The sequence below is a fragment of the Trichomycterus rosablanca genome, chromosome 17 (genome assembly GCF_030014385.1).
Source record: "Trichomycterus rosablanca isolate fTriRos1 chromosome 17, fTriRos1.hap1, whole genome shotgun sequence".
In the NCBI taxonomy this organism is placed as follows: domain Eukaryota; kingdom Metazoa; phylum Chordata; class Actinopteri; order Siluriformes; family Trichomycteridae; genus Trichomycterus; species Trichomycterus rosablanca.
Genome location: NC_086004.1, coordinates 10,571,724 through 10,599,056, shown reverse-complemented (window position 1 = coordinate 10,599,056; position 27,333 = coordinate 10,571,724). Strand labels below are relative to the sequence as shown.

The 27,333-nt window shown below is 37.3% G+C and overlaps 2 protein-coding genes across 3 annotated transcripts; both read left to right on the top strand.

Moving 5' to 3' along the window:
* The first annotated feature begins 1,099 nt into the window (after positions 1-1,099).
* LOC134331536 (wee1-like protein kinase) lies at positions 1,100-6,689 on the top strand. The gene is made up of 10 exons (XM_063013000.1): positions 1,100-1,597; positions 2,118-2,290; positions 3,013-3,070; positions 3,207-3,376; positions 3,514-3,782; positions 3,929-4,009; positions 4,229-4,314; positions 4,612-4,782; positions 5,583-5,728; positions 5,814-6,689. Exons 1-10 carry the CDS (start codon positions 1,292-1,294, stop codon positions 5,962-5,964), a joined length of 1,611 nt encoding a protein of 536 aa, XP_062869070.1. The 5' UTR covers positions 1,100-1,291; the 3' UTR covers positions 5,965-6,689.
* A 1,243-nt stretch (positions 6,690-7,932) lies between these two features.
* swap70a (switching B cell complex subunit SWAP70a) lies at positions 7,933-25,871 on the top strand. 2 transcript variants are annotated; one of them, XM_063012972.1, is made up of 12 exons: positions 7,933-8,031; positions 10,178-10,318; positions 11,084-11,257; positions 11,351-11,575; positions 13,881-14,027; positions 14,102-14,210; positions 15,303-15,484; positions 19,306-19,413; positions 19,677-19,843; positions 22,249-22,447; positions 24,240-24,336; positions 25,752-25,871. In XM_063012972.1, the coding sequence occupies exons 1-12, from the start codon at positions 7,936-7,938 to the stop codon at positions 25,868-25,870; spliced, it is 1,764 nt and encodes a 587-aa protein (XP_062869042.1). In that variant the 5' UTR covers positions 7,933-7,935; the 3' UTR covers position 25,871. The 2 variants fall into 2 exon arrangements, with proteins under 2 accessions (XP_062869042.1, XP_062869043.1); XM_063012973.1 differs by lacking the exon at positions 11,084-11,257.
* Positions 25,872-27,333: the final 1,462 nt, after the last annotated feature.

The following is a 27,333-nucleotide window of genomic DNA, read 5'->3' as shown; positions in this document are numbered from 1 at the left end:
ATGAATTGAAATTGATGGAATGTCTCCTAGTAATTTCACTACAAGGTTCCAGGACAGGTTCTATGCAGGTTCAGATAGACCGTGGAAGTGTCTGAAACATTAATGAAAGCATATCATCTACAGTATATCCTCATCAAACCATCTAGTGAATTGAGTACCCTGTGGATAGGGGTATTGTCATCCTGGAAGAGATCAGTTTTATTAAGATAGGAATGTTCTGTCATCATTTTAGGATTATTTTCACTCACCTCATGCTACTCCATTAAAACTCGCATGTTACTTGTGTGCAAGTATAGTTTGGCTTACTTAGATGTCATACTGAACAAGTTTACAGTGTTCTGCACATATAGGTTTGTATTAATTACAGGTGTTTGGTTGTTTTTTGGATACAGTTTGCCTTTCAATGAACAATTTCATACAATAACAAGAAAACAATTACCTTAGATTTTAATGTTTGGTATTAACCAATTCTTAACATAAAGTATGAGAATATGCAAACATTCTAATACTTAATATTCATACATAAGTTTAAGAGTTTATGCAAATAAGTACAAGTAAACATGCAGCAATAAAATTATTAAATTTGGAATTTTATGCCACCTTTAGGGAATGTTTAAATATTTTTACTTAGTAAATCCACAATACAAAAAAATTGACTAGATGTGTTCTTACAGTGCATTACTTTTGGCCTTTTTGATACTATTTGACACCACAACCAACAGTAGTTTTATTTTTTCCAGAAAGTACTGCATTGTGTTCATCCATCATAGCCAAAGCTACAAATGCTAGTAGCTATCCCTTATTTCTTTGGCCAAAGTGGGATAAATGTTAAAATTTAGAACATGAAAATAAGCATAATTTTATTAAACCATTATCAAATGGTTTATGCGTCTCACTAAGCATTTTATAATCACAAAACGGTATAATGTACAATGTTTGAGAGCATTTGCACTAAATTGTGTTTTCCTTTAATTTGTCACTAGGCTGTACCGTATTTATAATAAAAATAACTGATTTACAGTTGGTTACTTTGCCACGCCCCTTCTTCTCCGCATCGCCCCGCCCACTAACCTGGCCAAATATAACGGCTGTATTTCAAACTCAGCTTCTTAAGTGCTTTACTGATGCTTCTGTTACTGTAGTCGAACTGTGGCGAACTTTCTGTGCCACTAGGTTTGTTTCAGCTCTCGTTAGTTGAGAATAACTACCAGTATTACTACCAGTTCTCAGTTAGAGCTGCTGCTCCCTAGAGTTCTGCTTTGTGTCGGTTAGTGTTGGTACAAGAGAGAACATGTCCAGGAAAAGACAGGTTCGCCAGAAGCTGAATTTCGGTGCCAGTGATGGACAGGACATCAGTGGAACTGGAGCAGAGATGGAATTAGGCAAACACTGTATCTGTATGCCACATAACACAAACCAAGACGGTTTGTACAACAGTTCAAAACATGGACATTGTAAAAGTACTCGTGACCAGAGAGACTCTGAAGAACCGAATCCATCACCTGTTACCACCAGAGAAACTTCTCGAATACTGCACTGCCCAGACTCCATCAGACGCACAAGAAAACATCAACCAGACCATGCCAGGTTCATCCAGGTACATTGAAATGTTATTATCTGCTTATACAGTACGCAGAATGTTTGTTAATGTAAAGGGGGAACTGTAAAGCTAGTGTTTGGGACTTAAATTTTCCCTAAACTAGTCCAATGGTCCCATGTTTTGCTGCCACATTGATTGTTTTTTCCCTGCATCACACAGTGATGACATTGTCCACATTATTCTGACAGTTTATTACTTGTAAACAACAGAGAAGAAGAGAGAAAAAAAAACTCAGCTGTCTAAAATATTGTAAGACATTACCCCAGGAATTAACACCAGTCCAGTTGCTCAACCTAAGTTGAGACATGAAATTCTGGTCTTTGCAGGACACCCATTCTTATGGAAAGAAACAATCCATAATGTTCTTTATTTTGGACATTTTCACTTAGTGTGTACTAATCAGACCAAACCTGATTTTTTCTTACACCTGTACATGTTTGCTTGTCTCCTTTAAAAGATAATTATTTTCTGAAAATATGTTGCATTAATTCACTGACCACTCATTTTTATGTTCCAGACTAAGAGATATTGCAGTGAGAAAATAAGAGAACGTCTTCATTCATCTGCCACTCCACAAGTGCTGCTAGGGAGACGGGCGACCTTCATCAATATAAACCCTTTTTCCCCTGACACACAGCTCATCCACACACTGACTGCACAAAAGAACAGAAAGCGAGTCCACAATCAGGAGTAAGTGTATTCCTTGTATAAACAAAGGGGTGTCTTGTTGGGAGCCTGGCAGAGAAAGATAATTCAGATATAGACCACAGACTGTAATAAAACAAAAGAAGTAACAAGCCTCACAGGTTAAACTGCCTGCCCAGATATAGCCAATCATGTCTGTATGAAGAAGCTTGTCCAGTCAATAACACCGGAGGTTGTAATGGTAATTTATACTTAAAATTAATTTAAACTTGAGTTTCCTACTCGCTGTGCCAGAATAAGTTTGTCTCTGAGCAGATTACTATTTCATAAATCAGTTTTTGTATCTTGGATTCCACATTAAGCCAGTGTAACACTGTAAGTGAGCAGCACTCATGTCCAGATGAATTGTGATCTCATAATGAGCTTTCTTTTATTGATTTAGCATCTATTTATTTAATCAATTGATCCAAAAATTGTCTAGGCATTTAGAGCAGTGGTGCTCAAACGTTTTGATAGCTGGCCCACAATGGGTTGCAAGAGTGAACTAAAGCTGGCCTTGTCATATTAATGTCTTACTGTACCACAATAATAAATCTAAATAGTCAAGGTGTCACAGCCTCAAGTCTGGCAGGCTTTTTCCTTGCTGCTATTGCCCTAAGCTTGCTAATTACAGTATTAGTTTTTGGCCTCAATCTTTGTAAAGCTGCACTGAGAAAATATTTGATTGTTTTTGAGTTTGCATTCATTTGCTGTCTTTTTTTTTACAGCCTTAATAATGACTCGAGTGATCCTGAATTTGAAGAGACGCTTATTCCTCCAGTAAAGGTAAACGCTTACAGCAAGGCAATGCCAAGCAAATGTGATTGTTTCCCTGTTCAAATATGCCTACTAAAAAGTTTTTTCATATGTATTGAATATCTATTTAATCTCATGCCATGACCAAACTATCTGCTATTTACAGAGAAAGACTTTTGTGGGGGCTCACAATTCCCGCTATGCATCTGAATTCTATGAACTGGAGAAGATTGGCTCTGGAAAGTTTGGGGCTGTTTTCAAGTGTGTGAACAGACTTGATGGATGCATTTATGCAGTCAAGCGCTCCACAAGGCCTTTGGCAGGTTCTGTGGATGAGTAAGTGTGATTTTAGAGTTCATGAAAATTGTATAAGCAGAATTGCATGTTAATAATACCTTAAGTTATCAGGAGTATTTAGCTTTGATTTGATGGCTAAAATGTTTTTTTTTTTTTTTTTTTTTTTTTACCAACAGGCAAAATGCTTTACGTGAGGTGTATGCTCATGCGGTGTTGGGACAGCACCCTCATGTGGTGAGGTATTACTCTGCATGGTCAGAAGATGAGCACATGTTGATCCAGAATGAGTACTGCAATGGTGGCACGCTTTTGGATCTTATCATGGACCATCAGAAGAAGTTAAAGCACCTCTCTGAAGTTAGGCTTAAGGATTTGTTGCTTCAGGTTTCCCGGGGTTTAAAGTTCTTCCACTTAGCTTCCCTGGCTCATATGGACATCAAACCAAGTAAGTGATATTGTTCAAGTACATCTGTAGACTGTGTTTACATGCTGTTACTCTAAGAAACAATAAAACACAACATTTGAATAGAGGTGTCCAAACATTTGCATAAGACTACCTATTCTAAAGCATGTTCTCCTCTTTCTTTGCAGGCAATATATTTATTTCTCGAAGAACAGTAGTTGATGACACACACAAGCAACAAATCGATGCAGATGTTGTATACAAAATAGGTAAATACTAAAGTTTCTGTTTTGTTTTCTGATAGTAAAAATTGGTTTTATTTTAGTTAGAACTCATGTCTAAAAAACATCTACGACTGACCTGTCATAACATTTATACAGAATAGGCTAACCCTTTTGAAAAATGTATATACTGTATATATCACACTTGCTGCTTATTCTGATCTATTCTTATGAATTCTTTCTCTTGTTAAATATTTTTCTCTTTAGGAGGTCTTGGCCGTGTGTGTCATGTGAGCAATCCAAAAGTGGAGAAAGGTGACAGCAGATTTTTGTCAAATGAGGTTCTGCAAGAGGTAATTTTTTTTATGATCTACTACTACTATTTTTTTTATCTTTACTGAGCTTGTGTGGATAATGGTAAGAATTATAGGGATTCGAATCAAATGGGCTCACAAATACAGAAGGCGCTTGTTGTTACCTGAACCTGGCTTATGTGGACGATAGCGGATTAATGCGGATTGATTCGCTGTTGCGACCCCTAATAGGAACAGCCAAAAGGATTCATTAATTCATTCACTGTATTTAAACTTCAAATATACCGCTCTGAATGACTGCTGTCACTGGTGTCACTAACCATACCCGTCTTTCAGGATTACAGGAATTTACCTCAAGCAGATGTTTTTGCCCTGGCACTCACTGTGATAAGTGCTTCTGGGGTGGGAGCTTTTCCAAAGAATGGAGAGAAATGGCACAAAATCCGCCAAGGACAACTTACACACATGACTCAAGTGCTGTCAGGAGAATTTGTACAACTTTTAAAGGTAAGTTTTTGTTGGCAAGTTTTTTTTTTATTAGCATTATGAATGAATTCCTTTAAACAACAAAATCCACAAATAATTTAATATCTTAGCCAAGTTAGCACAGTATATGAATTAATATGCATGTTCAGATTTTTCTTTAACTGGCAAAATTATGTAAATTATTAGAGGTAAAATGAGTGTCTGGCTGGCACTGTTTATTTTATATCTGAACTCACATTTGAACACAAGAAATTCCATGAGATGACTTGATGGTATTCGCTGACAAAAAAATTAAAATCTATTTTTGTATACTATGTGGCCAAAAGTACAACTGGATACCTGACCATAAACAGGGTAACACAACTTTAGATGCACAGTGACTAACTGCATGCTTACAAAAAACCTTTAACTTTGTCCTTGAACTGGTTGTCTGCATTTATTTAAACATCTCACTGTGAGGTGTCCAAATATTTACATTTACATTTTCTGCATTTAGCGGACGCTTTTATTCAAAGCGACCTACAGTACTGTGACAGTATACAGTCTAAGCAATTGAGCGTTAAGGGCCTTGCTTAAGGGCCCAACAGTGGCAACCTGGCAGTGGTGAGGCTTGAACCATCAACCTTCTGATTACTGGCCCAGTACTCTAACCACTAGGCTACAGCATGTACACATGGTCTACACTTGCATATAGTGTACTTACTGTCTCCTGTGCATTGCTACATTTGTGTTTATATGATTAAAGTCAAGCATGATGCATGTAAAGGCTTCTACCATTCAGCAGTTGTATTAACAATCTTTTCTGACTTGTGTTTTTGCAGCTGATGATTCATCCAGACCCAGTATGCAGACCAACATCCTCAGCCCTTACAAAACACCCCGTACTTATCTCTGCATCCAAACTGAATACAGACACACTGCGCAAGCAGCTTCATGCTCAGAAGTTTAGGAACACACTGCTGCTGAAGTAAGTACTACTTATACATGGATTCATTGTTTTTTTTTTTTAATGACATCCATTTACTAAATTAACATTGTCTTTGTTTATTTAGGGAGCTGATAGAAGTCCAGTCAGTTACATCAGCTACAGAAAAGAGCATCTCTTTTAACACCATGACCTGCACGACTAAAAACAGGTGCAACACAATGTCTAGACTTGTTGGGAGGAAGATGAACCGCTCACTCAGCTTAACAATGTTCTGATACCTGATATCATGTTTATACACTGACATGATTGGCTGCTGCAGTTAGGGCTTCTGCTGGCTGTTGATGCCACCTGCATAGAGACAGGGAATACTGGAGATCAGTGTAGGATTCTCCCTCCATACACAAAACTGTTCCCTGTTTGAACCCTCTTCGTGCATGTGAATAGTAGCGGTTGGCAACAGTGCACGTGTCGGAGGGGGCGTGTTGATTTTCGTCGGTCAGGAAATTCCAAAACTGATATAACAGTTGGTGTGGTTAAAACAGATGTGCCATTGGTTATTTGTTTTTATTTTGACCAAACAACCCAAAAGAGCTAACAGTCACTATATTTTAACACTGTTGGTAAAGCTTTTGCTAGAAAGTGGCATATATTTATAACCTGTTTATAATAGTTTTGATTTGATGGCAATTATACTTCTAGCGTAGTAAAACCTGTCCTTTAGAATGACCAATGTACAGCAAAGCGTAATAACATTTTAATCAAATAGCAAAACGTATCACTGGTATGGATGTATTACAGTATGTTTAATATGTACTGTATGGTGAGTGAAGTACTCTTTTTAAGAAAACTGCAAAAATATAAGCACTTTAACGGTGATAAAACAATTCTTGTGAAATGTAATGACATTTATTTTTATTGCACCAGCACTGTTAATGGTGTAAAATGTTTGTGTATTTTTATGATGTGAAAGCCTTTGATTTTGAGCAATAGCACATGACATCTTATGGAATAAATCTTTATGTGCAACAATAGCCTGTATTACTTGTACAAGCAACATTTTTAACACCCACAATTAGGGGAAGTTGTTTATCATTTTATCACCAACTTGGTTTATGTTCTCACTAACAGTAAAAATCTTATTTTATTTATTTCCAAATACTTATTGTTTGCATAAAAACATTAAATGATCTAACTTTTTCTGCCTTTACTTTGAATGTACACTTCCATCTCTTATTAAGTGTTACCTGCTTGGTAGTTTGCTACACCTGCGAAATCAGGGCAGGTTTAATTAAAACTATACTGATAAATATTTAAGATAAAAAAAAAAACATTAACAAAATATTCACTCACTTATGAAAAATAAACTGAACCAGGTTCTATATAAATACAAAACAATCGTTTTGGTGTTGTTAATTTTTTCCTTAACCTTAGTGAAAAGACAACTATTCCATGTTCTTTGTAATAACAAATAAATGTTTGCATACAGATAATCTTGGGATCTAAAGTTGCTTAAAAATGCTTCAAGTGGTATTCATGACCGGCTGCAAATATATAATCATATAGTAAATGAAATCTGCACAGAGAAAAGAAAACTTTTCTTTTATAGTGCTTGTGGTTCAGTCAAACAGGTGTGGTAAAACTAACTAGCCCTATAAATATGGGCACAGAGAAGTCAGCTGATAGTCACTAAGGAGGCCATGGTACAAAATTAAATTACATTATAGAACTTTCTACACCAGCTAATTATTCATCGTTACATTTTTCCTCAAAAGAAATAAAAAAAACCTTAATTATATATATATATATATATGTATATATATATATATATATATATATATATATATATATATATATAAACATTTGCAAACGTTTATTTGTGGGGAAAATAGCTAAATAGTATTTTCCTTTAAAATACATACTTTTATTTATTTAAAGAATGACGTTAGAAGATTATTTCTGTAAATGTAAAGAAAATATATGCACTGCAAGTATATTAAATAACAAAAACACCGAGCTTTAATACATGTTTTCTCTCACTGTAAAATCGATTAATCAGCCGTGCAACAACTCTAATCACGTGACAGTACACGTAGCTGTCAGGATTGCTTTGCAAACCGCAGGACCAGCTGCACTAGATAGGGGGCGTCATTCTCCCGGAATAGTTCAGATCAGGTGAATTTGGACAGAGCCGATGACTGAGCTCTGGATGAGTTGTTGAGAGGTCATTTAACCCGCTGTAGAATAAAATGGTCCACCGAGACGAAATCTTAAAACCGATATGGCACGCGTTTGGTGCTCTAGATTTGGACCGAACTGGAAAAGTGTCCAAATCTCAGCTAAAGGTAAGAAAGAAGCAGTAACATTTATATTCAGCTTTCAGTGTACAGGGACGTGATGACATTTCTTCATTTTCTATTTCCTTGTATTGAAATTGGCTGCGATTTAACTTTTAAGCGACTAAATGACTAAAGTAAATTTGAGGGGTTTTTGTTGTAGGTTATTTATTGTGTGTATTTATTTCTTTGATTTCATCAATAAATTGGTTCTTGTTTCTCATAACTATTACAGTATAAGTAAATAAATAAATTAAACATAACTAATCTGTTGCAAGAAAACGTTTGTGAACTTTGAAATAACCTAAAAGTCATAATAAATCCAGTTTAAAAACACACACACATAATTGTACATTTTAGGCTGAATTGTAGTTAGCTCATGAATATTCATCATTTAATTATTTACAGTCCATGTTGATATGTGGACTCTTTAATTACTGGTGAAACATTTCCTTAAGCAGCTATAACATTTTCTATAGCTGCTGATATTGTAGAATATTGTAGATCTTTACACAAGGAATAGGCAGAATCTCAACTAAGTTCAGGTCTTGGCCTTATTGTGTCCATTGCAAATTAAATACTTATTAATATTTTCTTTAATACTTAATATTTCTTTGCTTATTTATTTATGTGTGTGTGTGATTTGGCTCATTGTCTTGTTGCACTGTCCAACTAATTGCCTACACATTTGGATGTAATTTCAAATGTATTGTTCTTTAAATGAGTCTTTTGTCCAGGTCCCAGGTCTTTTTTTTTGCACATTTGTCCTCTGTTTGCGTTCTCTGTTACCCTGTTTTACTGCCACCTCTCAAAAACATACCCAAACCGGGCAGCTCAGGTGGCGCAGCGGTAAAATACGCTAGCACACCAGAGCTGAAATTTCGAATACATCATATCGAATCTCAGCTCTGCCATCCTGCTGGGCTGGGCGGCTATATGAAAAAGGTTTGGCTGTTGTTCATCCAGGTAAGGGAGCCGGATAGGGACCTCATAACTGATGCAATTACGACCTCTGCTGGCTGATTGATGGCGCCTGCACAGAGTAGAGGAATAATGCTGATCAGGGTGTGGCTCTCTGTGCACAAGGCTGATTGGCATAAGAACTCGCCTCGTGCAGGTGAAAAGATGCAGTTGGCTACTGCTCATGTGTCGGAGGGGGTGTGTGTCAGTTCGCTCTCCTCAATTAGAGGTCAGCACCAGTATATGAAGTGTATTCCCAGGTTTTTGTGATGTCCTGGAATTTAAATGTCCAAAGGTCAATGGACCACTAAATTAAATAGTTATTTTGGAGACATACATGGTTTGAAGAAAATACATTGTTTTGTGCTATGCAGAATAATTCAATGTCAGCAAGTTAATAGACATTCTTGTTATACCTGTAGTCTACTGATGCCCAAGGTTGGGGCAACAACTGCTGGTTTGTCATGTGACTATTGTTGGTGTTGTTATGGTAAAATAAGAAACAATATTTGAGGTGAAATTAAGAATATTTAAGGAGGAAACTGCTGGGAGAGGGTGAAATATGGTCCAGTTATGTTTTAAAGATATGTATACACAGTTTTTTTTTCCATTGCCATTTTTGACAATAAAGTCTAGTAAAATAATATTTGCAGAAATTAATAAAAATCCACAAATTGTCATGGTGTGAAAGTTCTTGACAAATATATGTAATTGTTTGACTTTATCTGTGTGCATTATGTTTTATTTACTTACACTTTGGGTATTTTAAGAGGGAGTTGGTGGGGCATATTCAGATTTATACCTAGTATGTGAACCAAACATGCTGTTTTATGTTAATAAGTGTTTCATTTTAAACCAATTGTATTTCTCAGTTAGCAGAAAAGCCAGTTGAAAACCAAAAATAAATGACAGGCATACAGTGACAGCTCTAACTGCTGATGTGTTATGCTTTTTTATGAAACACACAGCATTTTAAATAAAAAGTCTCACTTCATGTTTTTATTTATAGACTTTATGCTTGATTTAAGCTTGGTCTCTCATGCAGAGACAAAAACATTACTGAACATTTCTGCAGTTATAAAAAGGCTTTAACACCAAACACCTGCCATGTGGTTTGGGCTTAGTAAGTCTCATACTTGGTTGTACTCTGTGATTCATCATTTGTGTGTGTGTGTGTGTGTGTTGCATGATGAAGGTGCTGTCTCACAACCTCTGCACAGTGCTAAACATTCCCCAGAAAAATTCTGACTTGGAGGAGCATTTCAGTGATGATGACAAGGGGCCTGTGTCCTCTCAGGGGTACATGCCCTATCTGAACACCTTTATCCTGGACAAGGTAGCTGAAGCCACAACTATGTTTTGTGTACAAGACAGTATTTAATTGAAGATATTATTTATAGGTCACCTGTTAAATGATCTGTATTTTATTCATTTAATGATCTTATTGTTATAAATTTGTTTAAACTATAAGAGGAACAATATAAAACAGCTGTATAAAAATTAAGTCTGATCAAGGCAATTGTATTATAATACCTGACACAAACCAAAGGTCTAGGCTGGCATGTTTACAACCTCTTCTTTCATTTATATTATTAGCATGGCTCCAAGGAAAATCCACCCTTCTTTTTTATATGCTCACAAATGCAAACATTGTGGACACTTGTGCTAAATGCCTAGCATCTTCATTACTGTAAACACTAAAACACAAACTGCTTAAAAAGTGTTATGGTGCCAAACAGAATAAGACTAAAGAGAATCTGGGAGCTGCATATGTTGGGCCCAGGATGTCCTGTTATAGACAAATGAATAAGAAGGCATCTCCTAGCTACTGTAGATGTAGTAACTTCTACTAGCAAGGGGTGTTGCAGACATAGCAGACATGAGACACACAGACACTTTGCATAGAAGTCTCCTTACTGTGGTGTGCTGGTTTCAGGAGCACACCTTACAGTTGAAGTTGAAGGTTTACATACACTTGTAAGAGACATGCATGTTATAGCAGTCCTGGGATTAATAAAACCTGCATGATAAAATGTAGGGACGTGGAATCCACTGTACCTGTCCATCATGGTTATCTCAAATGCATTTTCATTTTTTGTAGGTCCATGAGAAGTTTGATTTTGTGGAGCTGAATAAAATGTGCTGGACGCTGTGCTATCGCAAGAACATCAGTACCAACCAGCTGCTGATCTCAAATGAAGATGCCTTTAAAATTTGGTGTATTTTTAACTTTCTGTCTGAAGACAAATATCCCCTTGTGGTCACTGTAGAAGAAGTGAGCATCACACTCTGGTTTTTTATGATATTTTTACATTTACTTAATAGAACCCTGAGAGTCATTGGAAACTGTGGTGTCTCTTGCTATTAGATTGAGTATTTTCTGCGGAAGCTGATAGAAGCCACAGGCAGAAACTGGAACGAGGAAAGATTTGTGGACTATAAGGCACAGCTGAGCTTAAAGGAATGTCTAAATGCCTGGGAGCTGATTGAGCTAGTGGGCATGGGGTATTTCACCAAAGGCATGGATCGCCAAACCATCAGTTTAGGCATCCATGGGGTCTTCCAAGAGCTCATACTGGATATTCTTAAACAGGTTATGGTTTTATCATTCTCTTCTGTTTACTACATTGCAAATGTTATTTACCTAGACTCTTACCTCCCTACCTTAAATATCTTCATGACTGCAGGTGTGTGACAAGTGAAGGTGCAACTAAAAGATCAGGGATGATAATCACTTTTATACTTACACAATTAAGGACCAGTCATGTTTGACAATGTTTTTTAGTGAAATTAAAATATATATTTTTTTAATGGGTAGAAATCAAAGCATTAAACCACTAAAGTTGGGAAATGAAGAGATTAAAATAAGCTACCAAGGAGACAGTAGGGACAAGAATAAAAATCAGAATTAGTAAATTACTGTCTAAGTATATACAATTAACTGATATTTATTTGATTAGGCTGATCCTCTCCACACATACAGTGTATCACAAAAGTGAGTACACCCCTCACATTTCTGCAGATATTTAAGTATATCTTTTCATGGGACAACACTGACAAAATGACACTTTGACACAATGAAAAGTAGTCTGTGTGCAGCTTATATAACAGTGTAAATTTATTCTTCCCTCAAAATAACTCAATATACAGCCATTAATGTCTAAACCACCGGCAACAAAAGTGAGTACACCCCTTAGTGAAAGTTCCTGAAGTGTTAATATTTTGTGTGGCCACCATTATTTCCCAGAACTGCCTTAACTCTCCTGGGCATGGAGTTTACCAGAGCTTCACAGGTTGCCACTGGAATGCTTTTCCACTCCTCCATGACGACATCACGGAGCTGGCGGATATTCGAGACTTTGCGCTCCTCCACCTTCCGCTTGAGGATGCCCCAAAGATGTTCTATTGGGTTTAGGTCTGGAGACATGCTTGGCCAGTCCATAAAAATTTACACTGTTATATAAGCTGCACACAGACTACTTTTCATTGTGTCAAAGTGTCATTTTGTCAGTGTTGTCCCATGAAAAGATATACTTAAATATCTGCAGAAATGTGAGGGGTGTACTCACTTTTGTGATACACTGTATATGTAGAAATATTGAATAACAACCTTGACCCACTTGAACAATATTACTGACTTCATCTATGGTTTACATAGCTGTGCTTTACTTCCTTGTTACCCTCTCATAAATCCCATTTTGTCAAGTCATGAACTTTGGCAGAGGTTCACAGTTCTTACAATGTTTTTGCAATCGACGTTCAAATTCCTTCCAAAAGTTTTCAAATGGATCAAGGTCAGGGCTCAGTGCAGGTCACTACTGTATGTAGTTAGAAGTATTTGATTTATTTTATATTATCAAGTTTATACACCGCTTAGCATTTGTTAGGGGTGTGCATATATCTTTTGGCCAAGTAATGCAAATATGTGTAATGCAACAACAATGTACTAGGGTAAAGGGCCGTGACCTCAGGTGTGGGGTTGCAAATGATTTTTTATTATAATAATGTAAAGTCTAGGGCAAAGTAAAGGTAATCTAAATTTAGCTTTCTGTTATTTTATTAGCTTAAACTGTTTAGTAATTAAAGTGGCATTTCATGTTGAATTTGGAGAAACTACTTGTTATATCAGTATATTTTAAATAGTTTTTGTTTGATTGGTTTATTGCAAACGGCTAAAAGTTTCTAATTTTTCTAATAAAGCAAATTTGCAATTGGGGTTAAATAATGTTAATGACATTTATAACTGTGTAATATTCAGTTCTGTATAATAATCAACAGGAATGATAAACTGATTTGGTGGGAAGTGAGTATGTGGTGGGAATGTGGTCGTGAATATTTTGCCCATGAAATGTAAGTTTGCACCAAATGTGTTTTTCCTTTGAATCTGGATTAACTGATGGAACAAAATTAAAGGTTGTTCCTAGTTCTGTTGTCAAAACACTCGCTCACACTCGGGGGGGTTTATTCAGCTTTTCAATGGGCGCAAGGCACACAGTATTGCAGGACAGACATGTACACACACACATACACCTATTGGGCAATTCAGTGTCTCAAATTATCCTGACTGCATGTTTTTGGACTGTGGGAGGAAACCGGAGCTCCGGGAGGAAACCCACGCAGACACAGGGAGAACATGCAAACTCCACACAGAAAGGACCCAGACCGCCCCGCCTGGGGATTGAACCCAGGACCTTCCTTCTGTGAGGCGACAGTGCTACCCACTGAGCCACCGTGCCACCCTGTTGTCAGAACATGACAAATAACTTATAATGCCATATTAAAAATGTTTATTTGATGGTTGTTCCTTTACTTTAATGTGTAATTAAAAAAGCCCTGTTTTGTGTGTGTGTGTGTGTGTGTGTATTCATATGTGTGTTTATGTGTTTCCAATCATACAGGGCTATATGATGAAAAAAGGACACAAAAGGAAAAACTGGACGGAGCGCTGGTTCGAACTGCGCCTCTGTCAAATCTCATACTACGTGAGCGAGGATCTCGCTGAGAAAAAAGGCAGCATTCCACTGGATCGGCACTGCTGTGTAGAGGTGAGAACGTTAGCTGAGGCTACATTTTAAATGCAAAAGTCATCAAGTAACACCCAAACTTTTTCTCTTTGCAGCCTTTGCAGGATAAAGAAGGCAAGAAAAACCTCTTCATCATCAAATGCCCAGACAAAAGCTTTGAGATTAGTGCTTCAGACAAAAAGAAACGACAAGAGTGGATCCAAGGTAGTGTTTAGTCCCCTGGACACTTTCTGATCAAGTGTGTAGGAGTAAAGGAGACACATCATCAGCAACTGGTAGCGTAGTGTTCACACCACTGTCATAGTGTGTTATCAGTACAGCAATTCACACTGCATGCTTAAGTCTGATTTTTAAGTAAGTAATGCTTCTACTTATTGTGTAGAACACATTTCATACAGTACATTTACCGAAGTTGGATCGGTCTTTAGATCCTTGAAGTTTTTGTCTTAGTGCTTTAAGCCTAGTTGACACTACATGATTTTTTTAGGTCACCGCTAGATGTGGCGGCTCAGAGGCAAATCGGCGTTTGCTTAGGGCTCGAAAATCGTCTCTCAATCTGAGCAGCTCGCAGAGCGCTCGCAGACTTAAGACAAATATCTAGCATGTTAAATAACTGGACCTGTCAGCTACTCAAAATCATGTACTGTAAAAGGTGTTGCAATCAGGTTGTGATTGTTGTGAACACAAGATACAGAAGGGAAACCCTGAGGAGGAGTTGTAAATGTGTGGGCAGGGGCATAATATAGTTTATATCAAAATATATCGGCACACACACAAGCTTTACAGTGTTTGTGACTTATCGTCCATGCCAAACTATAATACCAACGTTGCAAAAAATATTTATTTGACTTCCAACTCTCTGCAGAACAGAACAGACAATCCTTGCTGGACGATTATTGTTGTGCATTTTTAGACATGGTATCATTAAACCCCTTGTCACTTCTTGTGTGTGTTTTCGTGACAAAACGTAGTTTGGGAGACGAGACAGACTCGTCTGAGATTCCTCCTGGTGATAGATTGTGTAGTGTGTGACCCCCTACCACGACTTAAAAGGCTCTGATTACAAGAGATCCAGTTGTGTTGTGTAGTGTGAACTGTACAGCCATCTGAACACCTTAAAAGTCGTGTAGTGTGAACTTAAGCATAAGTTATTAATTTTTCACAGATGGGTCTTGCAGGCAGGTTCACAGCAAATATACAATCTGAGCAGAACACTAGAGGTTTACCTACTTGCACAAATAAAATAATTGGTATTTAATTGACTCAATCCTCTGTATGTGTGTGTGTGTGTGCTAGCCATTCAGGACTGTATTAACCGGCAGAGGCAGGGTCTGTCAGCGCCGCACAAGGAGGCCCAGCAGCGCCGCCGGGAACTGCGTAACCGGCTCCAGACAGAGCAGGCACTAATGGAGGCAAGAATGATGGAGCTGCAGTTGGCTAATGAAAAGAAACACAAACAACTGGAAGTCATGAGAGAGGTAGTGCAGTCTGATCACTTGTATATTAGTCATATCGAGTGGTTCGAGATGTGGAAGGGGTAAAATGAGTACATTTCCGTTTCATACAGCCTCTAACCGTTCTCCGTTTTACCTCCACTGTTTTTTTTTTATCATTTACTATCTAAAGTGGCTTTGTACCCAGTAATTGTAGAAAGGGTGGAACTACTAACACATTTCTTCTCATACAAACAACAGCTATTGTATTGTTTTCTCTTTTCAGTTTCTTCAGTTCCTCTTTTGTGTTAAGTTTCTATGCACATCTTATCTAGTTTTATCTAATTAGTTGATTTATATTTCTGCGACTATGGGTGCAGCCCTCCACTACTGACTGAGGAGAGCCATAACTCACACACCCCTCTGACACATTTGCAGTAGCTGACTGTTTCTTTTTATCTGCTCGGGGGGGGGGGGTAACAATGCACCACAAGACAGTTAAAAATCGATTCACATGTGTAACGATTCAAATCGGTTTACATCTATAATGAATCGATATTCACTTTAAACAGCAGAGGGCACTGGCGCTATTCACCTCGCCTGGTTGACGTCACTACAGGGTTGCCAGGTTCGGAATTTTTCAGCCAAATTTATTTTTGTGAGGATACTTTCTTTATTTGTATTATTCATTTATTTATTTAATGTGGGATTTGTTTTAAAATTTCATTTCAGTGAATTTAATTTTTACACAAAAAGGGAATTGTGCAGCATTGTTTTGTATAGTTTGTACCTACCTCAGAAATAAAAGGACATTCATTATTTAAATAAATAAAAGATAAGCACAAATACAGTATTTTATTTTATTAAAGAAAAATAATAAAAGGAAACCCAGTATTGGGAATCGCATCACATCGTGGGTAGAGTGTATCGTTACATCCCTAGGCCGCACCGATCTCCTCTATTGCCAGTGTCATTGTGCAGGCTCAATCATAATGGTAGCAGTTATGGGGAATGCCTACGGCCTGCCTCTCTTGGACGAGCCAATCATTGTCCGTGTAGATGCCCGGCTGTGTATATAAAGTATAATATAATATATAATAATATATAATACTGTGTCAATATACAGTTTTGGGGCAGTTGTAGCTTAGCAGTTAAGGTACTGGTTCAGTAATCAGAAGGTTGCCGGTTCAAACCTCACCACTGCCAGGTTGCCACTGTTGGGCCCTTGAGCAAGGCCCTTAACCCTCAATTGCTTAGATTGTATACTGTTACAACTGTAAGTCACTTTGGATAAAAGCGTCTGCTAAATGCTGTAAATGTAAATATACATGCTTTTGGATGTGGTGTTCAGCTATTTCATGTTTACAAACTTATGACAGGACTGTGCAATATCCTTTCTGTAATTTTAGTTAATGAACTCACAGCTATAGCATCTGTATTTAAAATGCATAGATGCTTTGATTTATAAGGTGCGACAGTTAAATGTGTATTTCTGTGTGATAAAAGAAGAAACTTATTTACTGACACGAGGGCAAAAGGTTCACTGTCTGTGTGGAGTTTTGCACATACTCCTAGTGTCTGTGTGGGTTTTCTTAAGGTACTTCAGTTTTCCTTCTCACTTTAATAGGTTTAGCTCTGCTAATTTGACCCTTGGTGTGACTGAATGTGTGCATGTGTAAGGCCTTGTGATGGATTGGCTTCCTGTCTGTGTAACCACTGCTGTCCTGACCACAATGAAGCTGATAGTAAAATTAATTAACTAACCTGAACAAAACCCTAAGCAGATTGAGACCTTCATAAAAAATTGGAAGGCCAAATGCAAGCCTGGACTTTTCATCCAAAAGCCTTCCTAGAAGAGTAATACTGTTATAACAGCAAAGTAGTGTCATCTGCATGAAAACGCCTGTGGTTTTGTATGTGATGTTTAGTTGTTTGATGTCACTACCCTTATTTTATACTGGTTCTGGTTGGCTGACTCACGGCTATAGTGCTTGTAAAAACATCTAGTGGCACTCTATTACTGTGGAGGCGACAGACAAATGGAACATTTCTAACACATGATAAAGAGAAGAAACCCCTAACCATACAGATTGTGGACACGCAGCTGTGAACACGAGACAAGTGTTTTTCCCCCAGCAGTAAATTCACAGCCCTGCTTCCCGTTTTACACGCCTTATCTGTTGGACCAGCAATTTCACTTTCACAAGACGTTTGTGTTTTATTAACTTTTACACAGCCAGAAAATTAGGTTCCTCTTTTTGGAATGTCCACACTAGACAGCCTGAACTGCTTTCTCAAAATAACCTGCTTTGTTTGAAGTGGATCAGGGCAGATATGGAGGAAGAAAGGAATTAGGAAATTGTGACTTACATTAGATAGCATCAAGAATAAAATGTTAATAGCTTAGCAGTGAATTAATCACATAAAGTAGTTCTGTTTGTTCAGACCACTATCATGACACTGGCATAAGAACATCACAAACCTGTCGTGTCAGATGTCATATGCTGTCACAAATGGTTGACCATTTGGATATAATATCAGTGCCATGTTACCAGAACTGTTTTTTCTTTCATATGATATCATAACAGATTTTGTCACAGGATAACAATCTATCATGTCATTGCACAACAGGCAGAACAAGTTTTTGACTTTCCTATGTCACTTCCATGATAGAGGGCTAAAGTAAATATCAGATACAATAATTATATTGGACGGCATGGTGGCACAGATGGTAGAGTGAGTGTTGCAAGCATTTTGTGTCCTGGGGAACTGAGAGGAAGTTCCTTAGGAAGTTTTGAATGTTCTCTATGGGTTTTTTTCCAATTATTCTGGATTTTCTTTCATCTCCGAAAAGCATGTGCATAAATTGGCTGCTCTAAAATGCTGCTAGGTGTAGTTAACTGTATTCCTGACTTATTCCCAGTGTTTCTAGGTCACACAAAACCAAAATACCGATTTATAAGTAGTTATAAATAAATAAATGCAGTGAATACATGAAACAGCAGTAGCAAACAGGTACCATTACGCCTGGGCTTTGCACTTGATTTCAGAGTAAAACTCAGAGTCACAGTCATAATCAATATCTCAGTTGCTGTGTATATGGGTCACTGTCATGCTGAAACAGGAACGGGCCCTCCTCAGACTTTGCTGCTAATATGGAAGCATACAATGTGCTTTACGTTAAGAATTATCCTTTCCTGTAACAAAAAAGCCTTTACCATTGATAACAGCTCCAAACCACTGGGCTGTGTTCACACTGATGTTTTTGTGGGTTGCAAGTGTGTTTGTGGTTAATTTTTTTGCCCTACATTTCTGGGAAACTTGCATCTCAAACCACTTACTAAACACAAATACTATTTTAAATATGATCGGTGGTGTATTAATTCATTACTTATTTAGTTGATGTTGATTAGGACACAGCCAGAAATGCTCATGGTGGATATTTCTTAGATAATCTTAGATTAATGGTGTGTAGAGGAGAAATGTATGTTGATTGCCATGACTTGTTTCTCTTTCATATTCTTAACTAACGTCAGAGACTGATCCACATTTCTACTCTAAACAGATACAGATTGTAGTTTTTGCATAGCCATATGCTGGTGCATCAGTTCCCATTGGCATCAGTTTTCTGAAGTTCATGTGAATACAATAATTACAGTTATTTATATTATAATTTTTATATAAACTTTACCATTTACCACCAAGCTTTACTATATACACGATCAGCCATAACATTAAAACCACCTCCTTGTTTCAACACTCACTGTCCATTTTATCAGCTCCACTTGTAAAGATTTAACTTATATTTTAATAATTTTGGTTATATATTTTATTGAAGCTCTTACTAAGTGCCGTTTGTCCATCAGAACCTGGAGGAGGCAGCAGCAAGGGCTGTCATGGAGGAGCAGAGGAGAATCCGGACCCAGAATGAGCTGCAGAACCGCTACAGAATGGACTTAGAGAAAGAAAAAATTGTAACTATACTCACCTTGTATTACCAGTAATTTCACCTGGTATACGAGCAAGCACTTACTGATCATGATTTTAAAAGGAACATTTGATTTTGACATTGTGAGAACTTGGCAGATCCCCAAGAGTTTACAACTTTTCAGTCTTTTAATTAAAAGATTAAGGGCGAGTTAGGAGTACAAATAGCATCATTTATCATTTATAAACAAGTCAGTGTTAATATTCTGAAAAGAGAGTACTAATGTGTGTGTATGTATGTGTGTTTCAGGTGCGTCAGCAGATGGAGGAGCAGGTGGATCAGATGTCTGGTGAGCTAAACCTGTACCTGCAGCGTGTTCGTGAGCTGGAGGACATGTACCGTAGCCTGGAGGAGGCACTAGAGGACGAGAGACAGGCCAGACAGGACGAGGAGTCTCTGCGCAAACTGCAGGCCAGGTACACATAGTGTAAATATACTTATATAACAGTTTAATAACAGCTGCTAGTCATCATGAAAGTCAAGGGTGCCCTAATAAGGAGGGGGGTGAAGGAAAGCTGGACATGCATTTCAGTTGTTTAGCCTGATCACAGTTGTACCATTAAATAGCTCATTCTAACAAGCAAACAAAAATCAGCCGTGTTCTAGTTTAGGTCACCTGGTATTAGCCATGGAAATCCTACATGATAATTGCCTAGCTTTTATCTTTTTGTCCTGAACTGTGTCATAACACAGGATGACTTGGCAACCAGAGCCATTTTACAGTATTAATTAATTTAAATGTTTATTTTTGGTAATTTTGATTCAGAGGTACTATACCAAAAAAAATTACACAGGTACTGCAGCACATAAAACAGGAAACATGGCGTGAGGAACCGTGCTCAGCCATAAGTAATGCACAAGTGAACATAAATACAAAAACCCAGACACACTGGTTCAGGCTAAAGCACAGAGGTACAAGTGCACACACCAACACAATCATGTGGAATGTTATCAAACTAGTCTGGATGCTTTGTAATGACTGTAGTTTCCTTCATACTCACAACCTTTACTCATCAGGTTCTGGCATACTTACAGTCTTTATTAAAGCAATAAGCCACGAGAGGCCGTGCATTACGACGCGAAGCGGAGTGCCTAAAACTTCTTTCCCCGTGCTAAAATCATAACAGTAATGCACGGTCTTGAGTGGCTTATTGCTTTTATAAAACGGCGGTCAACATAAAATATAATAAATACAACAATGTTTAATTCATAAATGTATTTATTGTGTATAAACTTACAATAAAGCATTCTTCCGCGACGCAAAATAGTTCGATTAACAGTGTTGCTAGGCAACATGAGGGCGAAAATAACATTAACTTTTTCTATTCAGTGGCGTATTAATATGGAATGATGTGAGGTGGTCCTAGGTGTGCGTTTATCGGGGATTTTACCACGGCTTCGAACGCGGCTCAGCCAATTAGATTTTAGGACCGGAACTATTCGTTTTATAAACTGTAATTTACCAGGTCGCTCCCATTTACACGTTTGGCATAAAACTATGCTTTCTTTTTATGCAAAACACAAAACCACAGCAATTACAGCCATGTAAAAAGTATTCAACACACATCATTGCCACTGTGAATATTTTAGGAAGTTTTTTATGAAGTGTTATTGGTAAAGTTTCCACCTTCCATATAAATCAAACTCATTTTCACTGAGGGCCACATCAGCATTATGGTGGCCCTCAAAGGGCTGATTGTAACGTATCCTGCTGTGATTGCAGTCTGCCTTTTAAATCTTGGACAGTTTGTTGTTTGTCTTGGAGGCTAAATGCCAAATTTATTCTGTATATTTATAATGTATATCTACAATTATTTTGTACTCCTTTACCACAGACACGGCCTCATAACACAAGAGACGTACCGGTTTTTCTTCTTGTTAAACACTGATGTAGAAACACCGCCCTCTAGTGGCGGGATGCGGTCACTTTGTGGGTCACAAAATCAACATGCATTGTGAGAGATGCCGTTTATGTACGATTTTACATTGTATTTTAAGACAATCATACGTCTTTTAAGCTCTCGCGGGCCACATAAAATAACATGGCGGGTCGGATTTGGCCCGCGGGCCTTGAGTTTCACACGTGATCTAATGTATCTAATGTGTCTGAAACAGTCCAGCAGTCACCTTACAGTGGTTCTCAGGTCTGGCGTCGAGAACCCATGTGGGGTCGCCTAAGATGCATATGTAGTTGCTCTTGATCGTTACAAGACCATCAGTATGGTGTTTTAGACAGATATTTAACTTATGGATTTAAAAATTATAATAATTAAATGTTTTGGGGGTTTTCCATAATTCAGTTGGCTTTGAATTGATTTATTTTGCAGCTTCTCTTCCACTTGTGTTTGTATGAGCTATGATCTTATTATATCTTAATAATAACTAATAATTATATACTAATGGTAAATAATAAACAAAAATAGCTAGCATTTAATTGAATATGTAGCTATTAACAATTTTTCTTTCGGCTGCTCCCATATTTTAGGGGTCACCACAGCAGATCATTCTGGTTCTTATCCCTAATTAGGGTTTTACGCTGAATACCCTGCCTAATGCAACCCTTTTTTTTTTTTAACCAAGCTTGGGACTTGCACTGAGGGCAAGCTTACAAGTGTACTTCCCAATGGCTAGGCTAGGCCCCAATTTAGACACAGATGATTATGTCTGTGTAGACAATAATGGACTGAAATAATTACCAGAGGGGGTTGGGGAGTATGGTTATGGTATGGAGCCATTTCTAAAACTCTAGGACTCTACTGAACCAGAGTGAGAGTCTGAGTAAAAGTTGCAGCAGTCACTAAAATTAAAGTTTATGTTTAAGGTTGTTGGAGGAAGAAGTGAGGAAGCATACCGAGCTGGAGCAGATTCACCTCCTGCAAAAGCAGGCCATGCATTTTACACAGCAGGAGAAAGAGCAACTGGAGCAGCAGAGGTTAGAACAGGATCGATCTCTACAAAACGCCATGATGCAGCTCGAGAACCTCGAAAAGCAGAGACAGGAAACACTGGAGCAGTATGAGGTGAGTCCACTCATACTCTACATACACATTACAAACACAGTACACAATATACCGAAACTATCTAACTATCCGAAATCAGTTGTCTATGGGTATTATTAAAAGACAAATGTTATATTAATATCAGTGGTGTATTAATATCAACTGGTTGGGTTTTTACACAGTGGTGTATTGGGGTATTTGTACTTTACTAAAGTAAAATATTTCTGCTTACAACATTTACATCTGTGCCAAAAAACAATGCATCTAAAACATTTATGAGATGCGCTGATGTTAGACACAAAGACTCACAATTGACAGTCAAATGAATTCCAAAGGTGGGCATGGGGTTAAGATCAGGGTTTTTTTTTTTACAGACCACTGAAGTTACTCCACATGCAACTTGGCTCTGTGTACAGGGACATGGTCATGCTGGAACAAAAAAAAAAAGACATTCCTAAATTTGACCACAAAGTTGGGGCCATATACTTTATTTCACATAATGATTTGTACATCAGTTGGCAATGGGTGTAGCTATGAAAAACTATTAAATACTATAATTAGAAGGGCTGTTCATATAGGTAATATAGTTTTGGACATTACTGCTGTGGATATTGTTGTTTCACATATTCAAAGCAAGATTTATGTTTATATTTATATTATATATAATAAAAATATAGTTGCTTTAGTAACAGTGAGTGTTTTAGTGTCACTGATACTGGTAATTTCAGTAAGTGACAGGCATTCTGGACCAAACCTTGTCATGTATTTACTGCATGCTGTTCATTGTATTGACTTTATTCTTACAGTAAAATCACTTTATTATTGAACGTTCACTTCCTCCATTCCACAGTGTTGTCTTGTCTCTGAATAGAATCACACACTTTTTAAACAATGTTCTTTTTATTGCCATCTTGTGGTCATAAGTTCAGTTATGAAAAAAAATCTATGTTAGCCTACAGTATATTGTGATTTAAACTGATGAGCCAAAACCTCCTACCTACCCGCCTAATAGTCTGTCAAAAGAACCCTGATCCGCTGAGGCCTGGACTCCACACAACCTGTGTATCTTGGTGCCATCTCTAACTTGGGTAAACAACATACACATGCCAACCAGATCGGACACTCATTTGCTTTTTGTAGCACTTGATGGTAGTGGACAGGGGTTAGCATGGGCATTTCGACTGGCCAATGATCAGCAATTTAAGCCTCAGTAGACCATTATTAAAATACCAATGGTAAACTTGTTACAAACTTTATGTCCAGAATAATTAACACAGTATGTTAAATGGTCATTTTCTTGACCTCTGTATCAGTCTCTTTCAGTTCAGCTTGAGCCCAGAGAGGTCAGCAGTGTTTTGCAATTGTCATGGCTTTCGTTGTGCATAGTACAGTCATAGCTTTGATTTGCAGATGCAAGAGTAAATACTGCTTATTGCTGGTTATTGCATCCCCAAGCTTGTATGGTGATATCTGTTACAGAAGCATGCTGGTTTGTAATGTGGTGCTTTCTGAAGGATCAAATATAACAGAACAAAAGGCAAGGCCAACAACCACTACTGAATGACTGAAAGATTTTTTCCAGATGTCTTTAAACATTTGCTGTCATTATTAAATACAATGTAATACCTGTTTGTATTACGAACCTCAATAATATACTGTTTGTAAAAAAAGAAAAACTTTAATGATGCATGTTGTTTGTATGAAACGCTGTGAATTTATATGCTATTAAAATTCTGAAGAAGTATTACTGTTATTAAACTCACCAAATTACAATAAATAAGAGTCTAACTAATAAGAGATAATGTAATCACAGACTGTGAAAAGGAAACTGGAGAGAGCAGCAGACAAGACGCAGAGCTGGAAGGATAAAGTTGCCAAACATGAGGGGCTTATTCGCCTCATTCAACCAGGTATGAAAAGCAAGTAGATTCACTAGCCAGATCTGGATTTAGATTTAAGGTTCTAATAAAAATATAATTATGACCGATTGAAATTATCTATGTAATACAACCCCAAATCAGAGAAAGTTGGGACAGCATGGAAAATGAAGATAATAAAAAAACACAGAGTTTCTTACATTTCCTTTGTCTTTTATTTGCAGACAGGATGAACCTGAGATATTTTTTATGTTTTGTCTGGTCAACTTCAACATTCCAAAAAAAGTTGGGACAGTGAAGCATTTATCACTTTGTAATGTTGCTATTCCTTTTTACCACACTTAAAAGACGTTTTGGCACCGAGGAGACCAAGTGATTTAGTGTTTCAGGTTTTATTTTGTCCCATTCTTCCTGCAAACACGTCTTAAGATAAACGTGGTCAACGTTGTCGCATTTTTTGTTTAAAAATTCTCCACACATTCACTATTAGGGAGAAATCAGGACTGCAGACAGGCCAGTCCAGTACCCGTACCCTTTTCTTCTGCAAAACATGAAATATCTTGGGTTCAAACTGTCTGCAATCAAAATAAAAGTCAAAGTAAATGTAAGGAACACTGCACTTTTATTTTATTTGCATTTGCATTTTTATTTGCATGTCAGTTTCTTTCCATACTGTCCCAACTTTTTCTGATTTGTCCTGATTTTCTTTATGTTCTTCCATTTTTTTACACTAAAAAGATAATACAAAAACAACACGTAAATGCAATATATGCCAAGATCAACTGGCCCTGTGAAAATATACCTGCTGTCTATGTTACATCAAACAAGTTTTGTTATAATGCCAGGATTGATTATTTATTTAATAAACATGCACGTAGGAAACACCCCCATGTCTTTCTGCCATCCAATAATAGCAGTAAAAGTGTTTAAAATATGACCAAATGTGTTGGAAGTCACAGTGCCAGTGTGGAGAGGTGCAAGTGGTAGAATCATTGAAAATGACTAAATTGATGTTGGTTCTACCAGAAAGGTAAATCACTAAACTATGAGGATAAGATGAATAAATAGTAAGCAGTGAAGAGATTTGAGCACGGGAGTGTTGGTAAGAAAAGGAACAATTCTGACAGATATTATAGAGTAGAGTTATTTAGGGTTCTGTTTGTAAGAGTCATTTTAAAAGTCCTGATTTGCTTAAAAGTTTGACATTGTAAGGCATTACCTGTTAAAGCATTTCCTGCTTAAAACAGTTTAGTCGTAGTTAGTAAGTAACTGATCTTAACTGGTTTGGGATGGATTAGCTGGTCTTGGCTGGCTTGGGATAGTTTAGCTGATCGTTTAGCTGATAGTTTAAGCTTGTAAAAGCAGAATAGCCCAGCCAGGCTGTCCAGTTTTTTGGTCCAGGCTGTTTTTTTCTGTACGATAATCATCATATGGTTTGCCATTTTCAGGCAGCAAAGGTCAACATAAAATGACCAACTGGGGTGCTGCAGCATTTACCGACAACGAACTGGAAATGAGGGAGAAGAAGTGGCAAGAGACCAAAAACAAACCAGGAAGTGCATTGTAATCTTTTTAAATGTTTAATGTTTTATATCATAATGTAAATGCACATTTAAAATATAAAATGTTTTACATTTTACTGAGGATTTTTATCTATATTTTTTCTAACATTCATTCAAAGGCCCTGATTTACTAAGCGCTTAAATAGGACCGAATAGAAATTACCCAACTGCTTGCTATCCAGTGATTGCAAAGCGAATTTAAAGAAACTAAATAAGTAAAGCTTTAGCATGTACTGATTGGTCTCAATAATACAGGGTGAATTTGGATCTAGCGGTCTATTAGAGTAGTCCACCATCACTAAGACTCAGATTCAGATATCAGCTGTGCTTTCAGCCGGCCAGATTACACAGTCATTATTGGCCATGTCTGAGGGGCTGGCCAAAGCCCTGAGATGGATTGGCACCCTGGCAGGGTATTCCTGCCTTGTGCTCAGTGTTTCCTGGGAAAACTGGACCCGCTGAGACCCTGACCAAGACAAAGCAGTTAATGAGAGTGAAATAAAAATTGATTTAACATATTAACATAGTATATTTTGCACTTGTAAGTAGAAACATGCAGTACAAACAAGACAATTCTACATTAAACCTGTTTGTAAGTCAGTGTTTAAAAGTGCTTTTATTCTTACAAAGCCTTTGTAAAGCACGGCCTATTGTACGTATAGACAGAGGTCTCAGCTTTAAATAACTTTATTCATATGGTAAATTAACTGTTCTATTGGGAATGTGTCATAATTAAGTTTGCTGACTTTATTGTTGCTTGAAATAGCAAAGGTGTTATTATTAAATATGTATTATCAGGTGGATGATTCACATTGCCATTTCACTTCTGTACTCTTTTTTAAATGTGCTTTATTGTAAAATGTACTGTCCCAATTCTTATCCTGAACTCCACAATTCAAGAAGGATTCAAAGTTAATATGTGGAGAGGATTTGTGCAGTTGCACCCACTAGATGTCACTCTTGTAACTGATAAATGATTAAGAAACCAGAGTTTGTGAAATTGCATGTCAAGACACATGGACCACGCGTCCATTGTAGTCAGTTATTACTATACATTACAGCATTTGTACATGTGTGTCATTCATACTAAATCCTTTACTAATTTACTGTGTATACATCATACAGTACTGAAGCCTAGCTGTACTAAACTGTCTGCTCACATTTTGTACAGAAGAATTAGCATAAACTCATCACTATATAAATCAGGAGCGTGATTATGTACATGGAACGTGGCTTTCTGGGCAGCTTTTTAAGTACTTTGTTTAAGTAATTTGTGCAAAAAGTGTTGCATGTTTTTGTATGAACCAAGCACGTGAGTCCAAAAGAACAGATTATAAACCACATGCATGAACAGATACACATTGCACCACCTACTACATATGCATATGGGGATTATAAATACATACAAATGCAATTCCAGGTTTATGCTTTATACTTTCTTTCATTTACTTTTGAAATGAAATGCCTG

Bases quoted from the DNA above. Each gene is read 5' to 3' on its own strand.
- LOC134331536 (XM_063013000.1), top strand. From the start codon at position 1,292: ATGTCCAGGAAAAGACAGGTTCGCCAGAAGCTGAATTTCGGTGCCAGT. The intron at 1,598-2,117 runs GTACATTGAAAT...TTTATGTTCCAG, and splicing joins ACCATGCCAGGTTCATCCAG to ACTAAGAGATATTGCAGTGA. The intron at 3,377-3,513 runs GTAAGTGTGATT...TTTTACCAACAG, and splicing joins TTGGCAGGTTCTGTGGATGA to GCAAAATGCTTTACGTGAGG.
- swap70a (XM_063012972.1), top strand. From the start codon at position 7,936: ATGGTCCACCGAGACGAAATCTTAAAACCGATATGGCACGCGTTTGGT. The intron at 19,414-19,676 runs GTAACTATACTC...TGTGTGTTTCAG, and splicing joins ACTTAGAGAAAGAAAAAATT to GTGCGTCAGCAGATGGAGGA. The intron at 22,448-24,239 runs GTGAGTCCACTC...ATGTAATCACAG, and splicing joins AAACACTGGAGCAGTATGAG to ACTGTGAAAAGGAAACTGGA.